We start from the raw sequence: 14,583 nt of genomic DNA, 5'->3' as shown, positions 1-14,583 counted from the left end.
CCATGCACCACAGCAGCCGGATCTTTTCTGCCCAGGAAAGGCTGCCGCTGGCTGAACAGCCGAAGTGGGTAGAAGGCACACTTGGCCACTGGTACCACCAGCTTATCTAGCAATAGGTCTGGGTCCAAGAACACGCCCATACCTGTTCCTTCAGTGGGAGGGCAACCCCATCCAGAACGGGTGACGCCTAAAGTCCAGGGTCAGACCTTCCATTTAGTCAGGATGAAGCTTCAGAGAAGAGGAGGAGGAGTTGGTTTTTATATCCCACTTTCCTCTACCCCAAGGAGTCTAGGAGAGGCTTAAAATCTTCTTCTCTTCCTACAACAGACACCCTGTGAGGTAGGTGGGGCTGAAATAGCTCTGAGAGAACTGTGACTGGCCCGAGGTCACCCAGCTGGCTGCATGTGAAGGAGGAGCGGGGAGTCAAACCCAGAGCTCTAGATTAGAGTCCACTGCTCTTAACCACTACACCATGCTGGATCTCGTTATTAGCCTATATCCACTCCAGTGCTGTTGACGGCAACTGAACTGTGTTGGAGAAGGAATGACCTTTTAACTCTACTTTTCCTGTAAAGAAGAAGTCCCAAAAAAAACCACAAGTAACTTATTCCCCCGGAGCATTTGCAGCAAAAGTTATTTCTTTCTCCCAAATAAGGCTATTAACATCTTTTGCTATTTCTATTTTGTTTTCGGGCACGCCGTGAGTGCCAACACAGCTCCACATTGCTGACGGTATCTTCACTAATGAACTAAACAATAAAAGCATAACAAGAAATTATAAATGCGATATAATTAGAATAGAACAGATGCTGCGGCTTGTTTGTTTGCGGTGATAGAATGCCACAAAATCCAATGGTTCCTTGGAGTGGCTCTCGATTTAAGTTAGCAAAACTGCAACGAGAGAATTTCTTTTCCATGGAAAAGAAGAGCGCCGCTGTGCAGGTTTTCGCCCTGTGATTGATTAGAGAGCTAAGTGATTAACTCTGGAACCTGATGATAAATTGCTGGACCACTGATAAATGAATTTATCATGGAGCTTTGACTGCTGTACCCACCCCTGAACCTATCTCACTGGAAAACGTCCCCGTTTTTCCAATTTCTTGTGCTCTCCCGCTTTAAACTGTTTTCCTAAGGAGGTTTCATCCTCCTTCGCTCCACTGAGAACAGGGACACATTCCCACATTTTCCAGAGGGTATGTGAAACAAACACTGTGAGAGCTCTTACTGACGAGGGAAAACATAGGGCTACCCAGGGCTTTATCTGTTAGCAGGAGCTCCTTTGCATATTAGGCCACACACCCCTGATGTAGCCAATCCTCCTGGAGCTTACAGAACTCTTAGTATTGGGCCTACTGTAAGTTCCAGGAGGAATGGCTACATCAGGGGTGTGTGGCCTAATATGCAAAGGAGTTCCTGCTACCAAAAAAGCCCTGAGCTGGGAAATTTTTGCAGTATTGGGGGCAGAGCCTAGGAAGGGAAGGGCTTGGGCAAGGGAGGGAGGGAAGGGAGCTCAGGGGGTGGGATAGTAGTACAGTTCAGGGGTCCCCATCCTTTTGGAGCCTGTGGACATCTTTGGAATTTTGACAGTGCAGTAGGCACAGCCACAAGATGGCTGCCATGAGAGGCGGAGCCTGCCACACACTGATTGCTGCAACCTATTTTCAATCACGCAGTGAAGATCCTTGTGTTGGGGTGGCACTTTCTGTTCAAGCAATGTCTTTAAAAAATCTGCACAGGCAATCAAATCTTCAGTGGCCAATCAGAAGCCTTGCTGAGCAAAAGTCCCACATGCCCTCCCCCTTTCTAAAAAAATTCAGCAGGCACCAGGAAAGGTATTGGTGGGTGTCATGGCACCCACGAGCATCGCATTGGAGATCCATAGCATAGAGTTCTCTCTCCAAAACAGCAATTTTCTCCAGTAGAGCCGATCTCTGGAGATTAGTTGTGATTTTTGGAGATCTCCAGGCTTTTCCTGGAGACTGGCAACTCAACACAATATACATTTCTCAATCTCTCTAGATTCGTATGAATATTCCAAGTCTCTGTTGCCATTTCTACAGCAACTGGGAATTAATTCCTCCTCTTGTTTTTCACAATTTGTTCGTGGAGGACTGCCCTTCAAAGAAAGATACAAGCTACAAATCCCACCGGCTGTAATCACAGCTCTTTGGTTACACCTAAAGTAGCTCTCTGGATTCTAGTCAAAGAGTCAGGGATGTTATTCTAAGTAGGTGAGATGGATCAATGGGCAGAGAGCCAGTCAGGCAGACACAGATGAAAGGCCCGGGATTGCATGACATCGCAGATAACAGCATGAATTCCATTGCCGCCTGAGTGAGGTTAAGAATAATCCACCAAGAATAATGAGCTTTGGAGAGTTTGCGCCTGTGAATTAAGGCCTTGTTTACTAACCTTGGAGCCCTGCCAAAGATTATTTTGCATTTTCTCTGTGGAAGGGCCGGAGCAGATCTGCCTATCTGTAAAATAGCTGTCAGGTCACAGAGAAGCACTGCATATTATGCGTTTAACATAGAGAACTTCCCACCTCGCACTCCCATTATGCCCCTTCTGCTGGACAGAAAACATGTGGCCATGTCAGGACCTCTCCATGACAGCTTCAGTTGCTTGACCCCCAAAGCATTATCAAAGTCAGGAGGTGTCCCGGTGCCAAGGTCAGCGTCTACAGTACACTTCCTCCGTTTCCAGCAAACTGCAAAAGCTCACACCTTCCAGCAATTTTGCACCTGTTCTTTCGCTGTCACAGAACGGCCTCTCTCATACACATTGCAAGCATGCTGTTCCTTTTGTGTGTTTGTGTGTGTTCTTAGCCTCTCCCTGATACACAATATAATGGAAATCCCGAGTCGGTAGGCTACAGGATCAAATACTGGCGTGCGGATGCGCAGTCTCCGGTGCTCGTAAAGGTCATTGGCGATCGTCTGGAAAGGGACCACACAATCGAGGATCTTCAGGAGTGGATGGAATACGAGTTGCAGATCCAAGCATTCAACGCCATTGGGGCAGGGCCCTGGAGCGAGGTGGTTCGAGGCTGCACCCGGGAGTCAGGTAAATCTATGATCATTCCTGTTGCCTTTGTCCAATTTTCAATAGCTTTTGACTGTCTACACACATGATGAATACTTTCCTGTTAAGGGCAGTTTACATAAGCAAATTACAGGTATTGGATACATATCTGGCAATCAGGAAAACCAGTAGGGCCAGAGACAGTGGTGTGTGCTTAACCACGGCTGGCCATTTTTCTGCTCAGTATTATTGCCCCACCACTATGTACTTACCCTCTCTCCTAGTGTTTCCTGGGAGGAATTTCCTGTTGAACCCCGTAACATGGAACTATGCACAGAATAATGACTCCAGTATTAAGTCTCCTAGTTCTTCATCTAAAGCAGGAGTGTCAAACAGCCCGGCGGCCAGATCAGGCCCCCAGAGGGCTTCTATCAGGCCCGCAAGCAAGTCTGAACAGCATAGTAAAGATTGCTACACCACAGACATTGTCTCCAGATTTTGATTCAATAATTCAGAACAAGAGGTGTCAGTTATCAGAGACCATTACATAAACAAAATATTGCAAGAGTGCCAATCTTTTAAGCATGTTTTATTTTAAGTTCTTAAAAAATTGTGTTTGTGTCCTTTATAAGGTTTATATCTCTGCTACTTGTCATTACATTTTTTGACACACATGGCCTGGCCAAACAAGGTCTCATTTATGTCAGATCCAGCCCTCATAACAAATGAGTTTGACACCCCTGATCTAAAGAGTAATTAACATGTGGAATTTACTGCCACAGGAGGTGATGGTGGCTACAGGCATAGAAAGCTTCAAGAGGGGATTGGAGACACACATGGAGCATGGTTCCATCAGTAGCTATTAGCCACAATGAGTAGAGGGAACACTCTGTCTGGGGCAGTGATACTTTGCATTTTTGGCACTTGGGGGACAACACTGGGAGGGCTTCTGGAGTTCTGACCCCCACTAGTGGACCTCCTGAGGGCACCTGAGGTTTGGCCGCTGTGTGACACAGAGTGTTGGACTGGATGGGTTATTTATCCTGATCCAACATGGCTTCTCTTCTGTTCTTATGTCCGGGGCAATGATGCTCTGTCTTCTTAAGAACATAAGAACATAAGAGAAGCCATGTTGGATCAGGCCAACGGCCCATCAAGTCCAACACTCTGTGTCACACAGTGGCAAAAAATGTTATATACACACATACACTGTGGCTAATAGCCACTGATGGACCTGTGCTCCATACACTGTGGCTAATAGCCACTGATGGACCTGTGCTCCATACACTGTGGCTAATAGCCACTGATGGACCTGTGCTCCATATTTTTATCTAAACCCCTCTTGAAGGTGGCTATACTTGTGGCCGCCACCACCTCCTGTGGCAGTGAATTCCACATGTTAATCACCCTTTGGGTGAAGAAGTACTTCCTTTTATCCGTCTTAACCTGTCTGCTCAGCAATTTCATCGAATGCCCACGAGTTCTTGTATTGTGAGAAAGGGAGAAAAGTACTTCTTTCTCTACTTTCTCCATTCCATGCATTATCTTGTAATGCATTCTTGGTGCTTGGAGGGCCACAGTGGGAGCGCTTCTGGAGTTCTGGCCCTGCTGGTGGACCTCCTGATGGCACCTGGGTTTTGGCCACTGTGTGACACAGTCTTGGGCTGAATGGGCCACTGACCTGATCCAACACGACTTCTCTTATATCCTCTATGGGTGAATAATTCTGGTGCACGTGTTCATCAGATGTGATTGGATTAAAAGCAGTTTCATGAAAAGGCATGCCTAGAATCTCACAGTAGCCTTTGATTATGAAATGAATCAGCTTCTCATAGCAGCAGTCCTCTTGATATTTGCTCTGGGAATGACCAGTTGAAATCCCATGTTCGCCAGTGATTGGTTATCACAGTTTTTCCATCGAAAGGTGTCTGCATTTGCCCCACAGAACATGGGCCTGTCAGGAACTCTTCCCAGCATGTCCGTGGCCTGTAAATATGTCTTGCTTAGATGGAACTGGGTTTTGCAAGTGGACAAACCTTGGATTTGTGTGTAACTAGCAGAAAAGCAGCCACAGCGAGGCAAGAATAAGCAATGGTAGCTCATTAGCATCCGCAGAAGGTATTTATTAAGCTGTTATCTAGATAACTTCAAACGAGGATTCTTCCTTGTTTCCAGCCCACACGCATCCAGTGTAATTTACCTTTAGACCGGGGGTGAATAATTGAGCGGAGTGACCTTTCTTGAATAAAGTATTCAATAGTGAAAGTAAATCACTCTCATAGCTAACCTGCACAATGAGCAGGGATTGTGTTTGCAATTTGTCTCCATAATCATAGAGGGGCCGGCCACTGCATCTGAGTTCCATTTATCACTTTAAACGGGGGTTTTGGGCATCCTTTTCCACTATAAAACAGCACACAGTGTCCTCGAATTTGCATATTTTCATTACCGCTGGAGAAAGGGATCAATTAAAGCAGCAGAAGCAGATTCTTACTCCCAAATGGGAAAGGCGTTGGCGATAGCGATGATGTGGCCCACTTTGCAGCATTTGAGGTTCTTTGCAAACCAATTCGGTTGTCTCAGCATCCCTTTAAGACTCAGGACACACTATTGGAGTTTTAACTTCCATAGCCTGATTTGATGGGCAGCTCAGTCCAAAAAAAAATAATCTCTCGAACTAATGCAATTTAGTTGCCCTGAGCTGAACGGGGACCAACAGAAGAATTCTAATTATGTTTACTCAGAAGTATGCATTATCTATTATTACATTTTTATCCTGCTCTTCCTCCGAGGAACTTGAGGACCACACACGGTTTTCTCTCCTCTCCCGCTTCCCTCCACGTAACTCTCAAAATAACAGTGCAGAATAAATTAGTCTGAGGCAAAGCCCAGGGTTCAAAGACCTGCTCCACCATGAAGACCACAGGGAACTTCTTGGCTAAACAGGGATTTGAACTTGTGTCTCCCCAGTCCTCTCTTTACCATCTCACTACATTCACAGAGAAGCTGGGGATTATTAGGAAAGGGATTGAAAATAAAAAGGAAATATTTTAATGCCCCTGTACAGATCGATGGTGTGGCCTTGTGACGGACTCAGGCTCTTAGCTTGCAGTGATTGGCTGGAACGTTGCCGAACAACAGAAAAGTATCCTTTTGAGGTTTGCTCAGTAGAAAATCACCTCAGGATTTTTTAGTCCAAGCCAGGGGGTCTTCGAGAGAAGTCTTCAGTATACTAGTCTGAAGTGAAGACAGTGGGCTTAGTCCGGGCAGTTGTAAAATCAACTGGACGAGGGGCTGAGAGCAGCCAGAGTGGCTGGGCTCCTTGTGGCAGACAGAGCTGAGTGGACTCTGTCTGGAAAAGGGAGTTTTCAGACGGTTTGAAACTCTCTTAGGGAGATTTTGCCAGCGCATCAGGCAATCTCCAAGTAGAAACTAGATCACTATCACACAATTACACGCTGAGGGAGAACTGAATTCTGGGGGTCAGCAGAGGTACCCAAGACTCAGACCAGAGGACTAGCTATGGGGCTGAGACGCGTTGGTATTGAGGGGTGCGAGTCCTGGAAGATAGCTAGTGTGGAAGGGTCTGTGAGGGAGAATACTGACACCACTTAGGAGTTCTCTATGTGTGTGTGTGGAAGAGTGATTGAAGTTTGTTATTTATATGAATTGGCACTGCCTAAGTTAGGGTAAAACATCTGAAGAAACAGCATTTTGAGTGGCACCAGACGGTTTTAAAGTTAAAAACCACAAAATATATTATTAATGAACAAAAGGCAAGGGAGAGGGATGAAATAATATTGATTATGACTAATTCACTATTAAAAAGGTAAATCAGTTGGCAGCTGGTTGGCAGAATAATTCAATTACAGAGAGTAGAGATTTTTCAGGCTGAGGTAAAAATATAACAAGACTTTGGCAGAATATCTTTAAAACAAACAATAAACCTTGCAGGTGTCAGAGTTCCACTAGACTCTACTTCACACAGGCTGTCTGTGCCTTCTGGGCACTAAGAATGATGTTTCTTCAGATGTTTTACCCTAACTTAGGCAGTGCCAAATCATATAAATAACAAACTTCAATCACTCTTCCACACACAGAGAGAGAACTCCTGACTCAGACCCTTTCACACTAGTTATATTCCAGAACTCGCACCCCTCAATACCGATGCGTCTCAGCCCCACAGCTAGTCCTCTGGTCTGAGTCTTGGGTACCTCTGCTGACCCCCAGAATCCAGTTCTCCCCTCAGTGTGTAATTGTGTGATCTAGTTTGTACTTGGAGTTTGCCTGATGCGCTGGCAAAATCTCCCTCAGAGAGTTTCAAACTGTCTGGAAAAGGGAGTTCACTCAGCTCTATCTGCCATAAGGAGCCCAGCCACTCTGGCTGCTCTCAGCCCCTCGTCCAGTTGATTTTACAACTGCCCGGACTAAGCCCACTGTCTTCACTTCAGACTAGTATACTGAAGACTTCTCTCGAAGGCCCCTTGGCTTGGACTAAAAAATCCTGAGGTGATTTTCTACTGAGCAAACCTCAAAAAAATACTTTTCCATTTCTCGGGCAATGTTCCAACCAATTGCTGCAAGTCTGTTTCTCAGCTACTTAGGCTAAGAGCCTGAGTCTGTCACAGGCCTCATTTGGAATACTGCATGCAGTTCTGGTCACCGTATTTTAGAAAAAGACATTAAAGATAAAGGTAATCCCCTGTGCAAGCACCAGTCATTTCCAACTCTGGGGTGACATCACATGACGACGTTTTCACGGCAGACTTTTTACGGGGTGGTTTGCCATTGCCTTCCCCAGTCACCTACACTTTCCCCCCAGCAAGCTGGGTCCTCATTTTACCGACCTCGGAAGGAGGGAAGGGTGAGTCAACCTTGAGCCAGCTACCTGAACCCAGCTTCCATTGGGATCGAAAGGTCATGAGCAGAGAGCTCAGACTGCAGTACTGCAGCTTTACCACTCTGTGCCATGGGGCTGCTCTGAAAAAGACATTACAAAGTTGGAAAAAGAGGATATAGAAGAGGAGCAGCCAAGATGGTTAGGGGGTTGAATAGGATGACCAACCTGGAAGTGGGAGCAGGAGATGTCTTGGGATTCCAGCTGATCTCCAGGCGACAGCGATCCGTTCACCCACAGAAGAGAGCTGCTTTGGAAGGTGGGCTCTGTGGCCTTATATCCCATCCCTCCCTTCTCCAAACCCCACCTCCCTTGGGCTCCATTTCACAAATCTCCTGGTTTTTCCCAATCTGGAGGTGGCAACCCTTGGAATATCTTCCGTATGAGGAAAGGCTGAAGAGTCAGTTTTAAAAAGAGACAACTGAGAGGGCTTATGATAGAGGTTTCTAAAATTATGTACGGGGTAGGGAGAGTCGATCAAGAGAACTTTTTCTCCCTCTCCAAAATACTAGAACTCGAAGGTATCCGATGAAGCTGATGGGCGGTAGATTTAGAACCGGAAAAAAGAAATACTTCTTTACACAAATGAGTCGTTAAAATGTGGAGTTCGCTGCCAGAGGATGTAGTAACGGCTCACGCGTTTTTTGACTTAGCTCAGGAAGGATGGCCCTCAGAGCAAACTAATGTATGCAGCAGCCAAATTGCTTGTTCACAGCTTTAATGCTAGTAGAATTTGCGCTCACAAGACTGCACAGTTTAGAGGGAGCACCGAACAACACAGTCCCTTTTAGCCTCCTCAACTCTCTTCCACCAGGACTTAGAGCCAGCTTGGTGTAGTGGTGAAATGTGCAGACTCTTACCTGGGAGAACCGGGCTTGATTCCCCACTCCTGCTGGAACGGCCTTGGGTCAGCCATAGCTCTCGCAGGAGTTGTCCTTGAAAGGGCAGCTGCTGGGAGAGCCCTCTCAGCCCCACTCACCTCACAGGGTGCCTGTTGTGGGGGGAGAAGATATGGGAGATTGTAAGCTGCTCTGAGTCCCTGATTCAGAGAGAAGGGCAGGGTATAAATCTGCAGTCGTCTTCTTCTTCTTGCCCTACACAACAACAGCTGTATTCTCAGAGTGTGTGCTAGGATACAGCAGGGTGAACCAGAGCACGGACGAATTAGCACAAACTTGCCCTGGCTGCTCGTTTTCTTTTTTAATCCCGCTCGGGTCCACAAATGAATTCCTGTCAGCCGTGCCACACTTCTGACCTTCTATGTTTAAATATATGCCTTGGGCTTCCGTGGGTCTCCCAAACGTGAGCGTCCATAGCCCCCGCGGTTGATAAAATCAACTCTTTCATAATCATGACCACGTCTGGCGGCGAGGGGGTCAAGCATCTCCCGAGGCCGGCATACGGGAATCAGCTTAGGTGCTGTGCGAGAGCATTGCCTCCTTGCAGTAATGGGGTCAGGTGAGGAAGGGGCAGGAGTGCAGGGAACGGCTCGAAGCCCTGGCTGGATCACTCCATCTCCAGGTTTATTGGCCTATTTATTTATGGCCTTGCTATGCCGCCGGGGCGTTCGACCATAAAACCACACCAAGCAGCTTGCTGACGGTGAGCCGGTATTCAGCAGTGAAGGAATGAAAGCCTATCGCAACCTGGAATGAAAGCCATGGGATGAACATCGGAAGGCTGCCGTTTGAGATGACCTTTACAAGAGGAGGTCTAAGATGAGAAACAGTAAACAGTTAGGGATGCTCAAAGAGCTGTTGGTTTGGAACATGCCCTGGAAGGAGAAGGAGGAGGAGGAAGTTTCCCCTGGTTCTTCCAGGTTCTCCCAGATTAGAGTCCATGCGCTTAACTACTGCACCAAACTCCATTTTCCAGCAACAGAGACTCTGGGTTTTAGGACATTTTAAACTTTTACATGACAATAATGCCGAACTGGTAGCTTTTTCATCCAAATAAAAATCCAAATAAAATGAGGAACACCAGAATCGATGACTTGTTAAGCCGCACTGGACTTCTGCGTTATGATGTTAACTTTTATGGACAAGAGCAATTTAATGGGGTCACCTGCAGTACCATTCGGGTCATTCAGAGAATTTCTGCAAAAGCATCGTGTCTGTCTTTCCCTTTTGCTTCCCCGCTGCAACAGTGTCCCAGTTAACAAAAAAAGGCATGCTCTTGTGGAAGCAGCAATACGCACTTTTTCAAAACGATGGTGCGATAAAGACAATCAAACGGCACCAGAACTGCCAGTGGAACAGGGTCAGTGGGAAGGACAGGAGGCCTGTTGCGGCTTGTTACGTCTCAGGATTGAGTTTGGAGCAGAGAGATCAGGATGGAGATGTCTGTATTTGCCTCTCGAGGTAACCTGCAAGGAAAGGTTGGGGTGATAAAGACGTTGAAAACCTGCCTGCTCTTTGAGGGATGGGGCAGTGCCCCCTATTTCCTTCCTCCCCCTCCCTTTCTCTGGGCCAAAAATTATGTTCTCGTATTTGCCTGTTCTTTTCACTGCCGCTGCCATCTGCTTTGGAGCATTATGGGCATTCGGGGCTTTTTTTTGGTAGAAAAAGCCCAGCAGGAACTCATTTGAATATTGGTCCACACCCCCTGATGCCACCATTGTTTTGCACAGCAGGAACTAATTTGCATATTAAGCCACACACCCCTGACACCAAGCCAGGCAGAACTGTGTATTCCTGCTAAAAAAAAAAAGTCCTCTGGGTGTTCATCTTGTCATGCCTGTTTGGCCTTTGCTTGGGAGTAGGGATGCCAGCCTCCAGGAGGGACCTGGGGATCCCCTGGAATTACAGCTCGTCTCCAGACTACAGAGATCAGTTTGACGCAGGGAATGGCTGATTTGGAGGGCGGGCTTCATGGCGTACCCCACTGAGGCCTCTGTCCTCTCCAGGCTCCATCCCCAAATCTCTACGACTTTCAACCTGGATCTGATAACTCTGCCCCACCATTCCCAGCTGGTGGTGGGGGGGGACTGGCAACGGTACTAGGGAGACTGCTCCCCCCAGAGCCCTGCCCTCAAAGCCCATCACAGTCAGCAGCAATGCATAAACCATTTCTTCTCTTAGGGAACTTCCAGACAGTCTTAGTATAGTCCCTTCTGGTTTCGACACTGGTCTGAATCAGGCCCCCATGTGCCTGGCTTTTCGACAAGAGCTCCATTCACACAACTCCAAGCATCTCATCTCCTTGAATCTTTCCTTCGCAAGTAGGGTTGCCAATCCCCAGGCAGGAACGCAAACACAACCGGAAGGTTATGATGGCAAAATTTACAATGCGATATTTGTCACGATTTACAATGCGTAAAGAGAAAAAGTCCCTTGATGAAAAAGTCATAGAATGTCAATATCTTGAATCCAAATGGACTTGATGCCGATTCCGGTAGATGCAAAGGCATTCAATTCTCACACGTAGACGAAGCTGGAATTCCCCGGAACAGGTCGTTGACTTCTGCCAGGGGGTCCAATTCTATGAGCCCCCAAAGAAGGTGCCCCTATCCTTCATTATATCCAGTGGAGGGAAGGCATTTAAAAGGTGTGCGGTCCCTTGAAATGTGATGGCCAGAACTCCCTTTGGAGTTCAGTTATGCATGTCACACCCTTGATCCTGGCTCCGCCCCCAATGTCTCCAGATATTTCTTGAAGTGGACCTGCCAACCCTATTCACAAGTCAGCCCAGGCCTTGTTACCAAACCTGGCTTCCTTTCCTAGGACAACCTATCTCCAGGTGGTGCCCAGAGATCTTCCAGAATGACAGCTGATCTCCATACTGCAGAGCTCAGTTCCTCCAAGCCAGTGTGCTGTTGTGCAGTGGTCCCCAACCTTTTTGTCACCAGGAACTGGTTTTGTAGAAGACATTTTTTTTTTTTCACAGACTGGGGTGGTGGATGGTTTCGGGATGATCCAATTGTGCGCTTTATTTCTATTAGCTTGGCGCAGTGGTTAAGCATGCGGACTCTTATCTGGGAGAACCAGGTGTGATTCCCCACTCCTCCACTTGCAGCTGCTGGAATGGTCTTGGGTCAGCCATAGCTCTGGCAGAGGTTATCCTTGAAAGGGCAGCTTCTATCCGAGCTCTCCCAGCCCCACCCACCTCACAGGGTGTCTATTTGGGGGGAGGAAGATAAAAGAGATTGTGAGCCACTCTGACATTCGGAGTGGAGGGTGGGATATAAATCCAATGTCATATTATTATTATTATTACTACATTGTAATATATAATGAACATATGAAGCTGCCTTATACTGAATCAGACCCTGGGTCCATCAAAGTCAGTATTGTCTTCTCAGACTGGCAGCGGCTCTCCAGGGTCTCAAGCTGAGGTTTTTCACACCTACTTGCCTGGACCCTTTTTTGGAGATGCCAGGGATTGAACCTGGGACCTTCTGCTTCCCAAGCAGATGCTCTACCACTGAGCCACCGTCCCTCCCCGAAATAATTATACAACTCACGACCCGGTTGCTAACAGGCCACAGACCGTTACTGGTCCATGAACCAGGGGTTGGGGACCCCTGCTATAGTGGTTAAGAGTAGCAGACTCTAATCTGGAGAACCGGGTTTGATTCCCGCTCCTCCTACTCCTGAAGCCTCCCGGGTGAGCTTGGGCCAGCCTGAGTTTTTTCAGAACTCTCTCAACCGCCTCACCTACCTCACATTGGTGCCTGTTGTGGGGAGCAGAAGGGAATTTGCTGTGAGACTCCTTCAAAATGGGGTATAAAAGCCAGTTTGGTGTAGTGATTAAATGTGTGGACTCTTATCTGGGAGAACCAGGTTTGATTCCCCACTCCTCCACTTGCACCTGCTGGAATGGCCTTGGGTCACCCATAGCCCTGGCAGAGGTTGTCCTTGAAAGGGCAGCTGCTGTGAGGCACTGGGGTGCTTTCTGGAACAAGCGGGAGCTGTACAAAAGAGACGGTCTCCACTTGTCCCCGGATGGAACCAGGCTGCTGGCGCTTAAAATCAAAAAGGTGGCAGAGCAGTTTTTAAACTAAATCTTGGGGGAAAGCCGACAGGAGATGAAATGTCTCTGGTTCGGGAGGACTCGTCTCAAAGAGATGAAGGGTTAGCTGCTATTTTTCTACCGGGTAACGGACCGGAGTTGTCCACTGTGAAGGTGACAAACAATATGGACTGTCTGCCAGTGTCTCGAGGCGGCAGGAGGAAGGTGGCGGGCCAAGCTCGCCTGGGAAATTATAGATGTTTGTATGCAAATGCTAGAAGTGTTCAAAGTAAAATTGGTGAATTGGAATGTTTAGTGTTGGGAGAAAACATAGACATTGTGGGAATTTCAGAAACTTGGTGGAATGAGGAGAATCAGTGGGACACGGTGATTCCTGGATATAAGCTATATCGGAAGGATAGGGAGGGAAGGGTTGGAGGTGGGGTGGCTCTGTATGTCAGAGAGGATATACGGTCCAGTAAGGCTGAGATCAGAGAATTAGATTCACTTTTAGAAATGCTTTGGGTTGAAATAGAGGGCCCAAAAGGAAATTTAACTATGGGAGTTTGTTATCGCCCACCAAATCAAAAGAGAGAGGACGATTATAATATGATGGAAGGCTTAAAGATAGCGGCTAAACGTAAAAACTGTGTTGTAATAGGTGATTTTAACTACCCGCAGATTGATTGGGTCAATATGTGTTCTGGTCGAGAGAAAGAGATTGAGTTTCTTGATGCTCTCAATGACTGTGCTATGGAGCAGATGGTCTCAGAACCTACCAGGGGTGGGGCGATCCTGGATTTGGTCCTAAGTAATGCCCAAGACTTTGTGAGAGATGTAAAAGTGATTGCGCCGCTTGGGAGCAGTGACCATAATGTTATTGATTTCACCGTTTGTATAAATAGGGAGTTGTCCAAAAAGACCACCACAACCATGTTTAACTTTAAAAGGGGTAAATACACTGAGATGAGGAGGCATGTGAGGAAGAAACTGAAAGGAAAGGTACATACGGTCAAAACCCTTGGGGAAGCTTGGACGCTATTTAAAACTATAATCCTAGAAGCTCAGATAAAATACATACCACAAGTTAGGAAAGGCACAAACAGGCATAAGAAAAGGCCTGCGTGGTTAACAAACAAAGTAATGGAAGCTGTAAAAGGTAAGAAGGACTCCTTTAAGCGGTGGAAAACCAGTCCAAGTGAGATTAGTAAAAGGGAACACAGGCTGTGGCAAATCAAATGCAAGACTGTGATCAGGCAGGCAAAAAGGGACTATGAGGAGCATATTGCAAAAAACATAAAGACCAACAATAAAACTTTCTTCAAATATATTAGAAGTAGGAAACCAGCCAGGGAGGCAGTGGGGCCCTTGGATGACCATGGGGTAAAAGGATTACTGAAGGAGGATAGGGAAATGGCTGAAAAGCTAAATGAATTTTTTGCCTCCGTCTTCACTGTAGAAGACGAGAACTTTTTGCCCGCCCCAGAACCACTAATTTTGGAAGGGGTGTTGAAAGACCTGAGTCAGATTGAGGTGACAAATGAGGAGGTCCTACAACTGATAGACAAATTAAAAACTAATAAGTCACCGGGTCCGGATGGCATACATCCGAGAGTTCTGAAGGAACTCAAAGTTGAACTTGTGGATCTTCTAACAAAAATCTGTAATCTTTCATTGAAATCTGCCTCCATTCCTGAGGACTGGAAGGTAGC

The 14,583-nt window shown here is 46.9% G+C and overlaps 1 protein-coding gene across 1 annotated transcript in view; it reads left to right on the top strand.

Annotated features, from left to right (window-relative positions):
- The window catches only part of SDK1 (sidekick cell adhesion molecule 1), a 936,924-nt gene that overhangs the window by 736,524 nt on the left and 185,817 nt on the right, over window positions 1–14,583 (top strand). Inside the window, exon 27 of the mRNA XM_060260466.1 lies at window positions 2,829–3,066. Within this exon, the coding sequence (XP_060116449.1) occupies window positions 2,829–3,066 (238 nt within the window). The remainder of the gene's footprint in view (window positions 1–2,828; window positions 3,067–14,583) is intronic.

The sequence above is a fragment of the Heteronotia binoei genome, chromosome 20, assembly GCF_032191835.1.
Source record: "Heteronotia binoei isolate CCM8104 ecotype False Entrance Well chromosome 20, APGP_CSIRO_Hbin_v1, whole genome shotgun sequence".
NCBI classification, from domain to species: Eukaryota; Metazoa; Chordata; class Lepidosauria; order Squamata; family Gekkonidae; genus Heteronotia; species Heteronotia binoei.
Note: the sequence above shows the minus strand (reverse complement) of the source record. Positions and strands in the feature narration are given on the sequence as shown.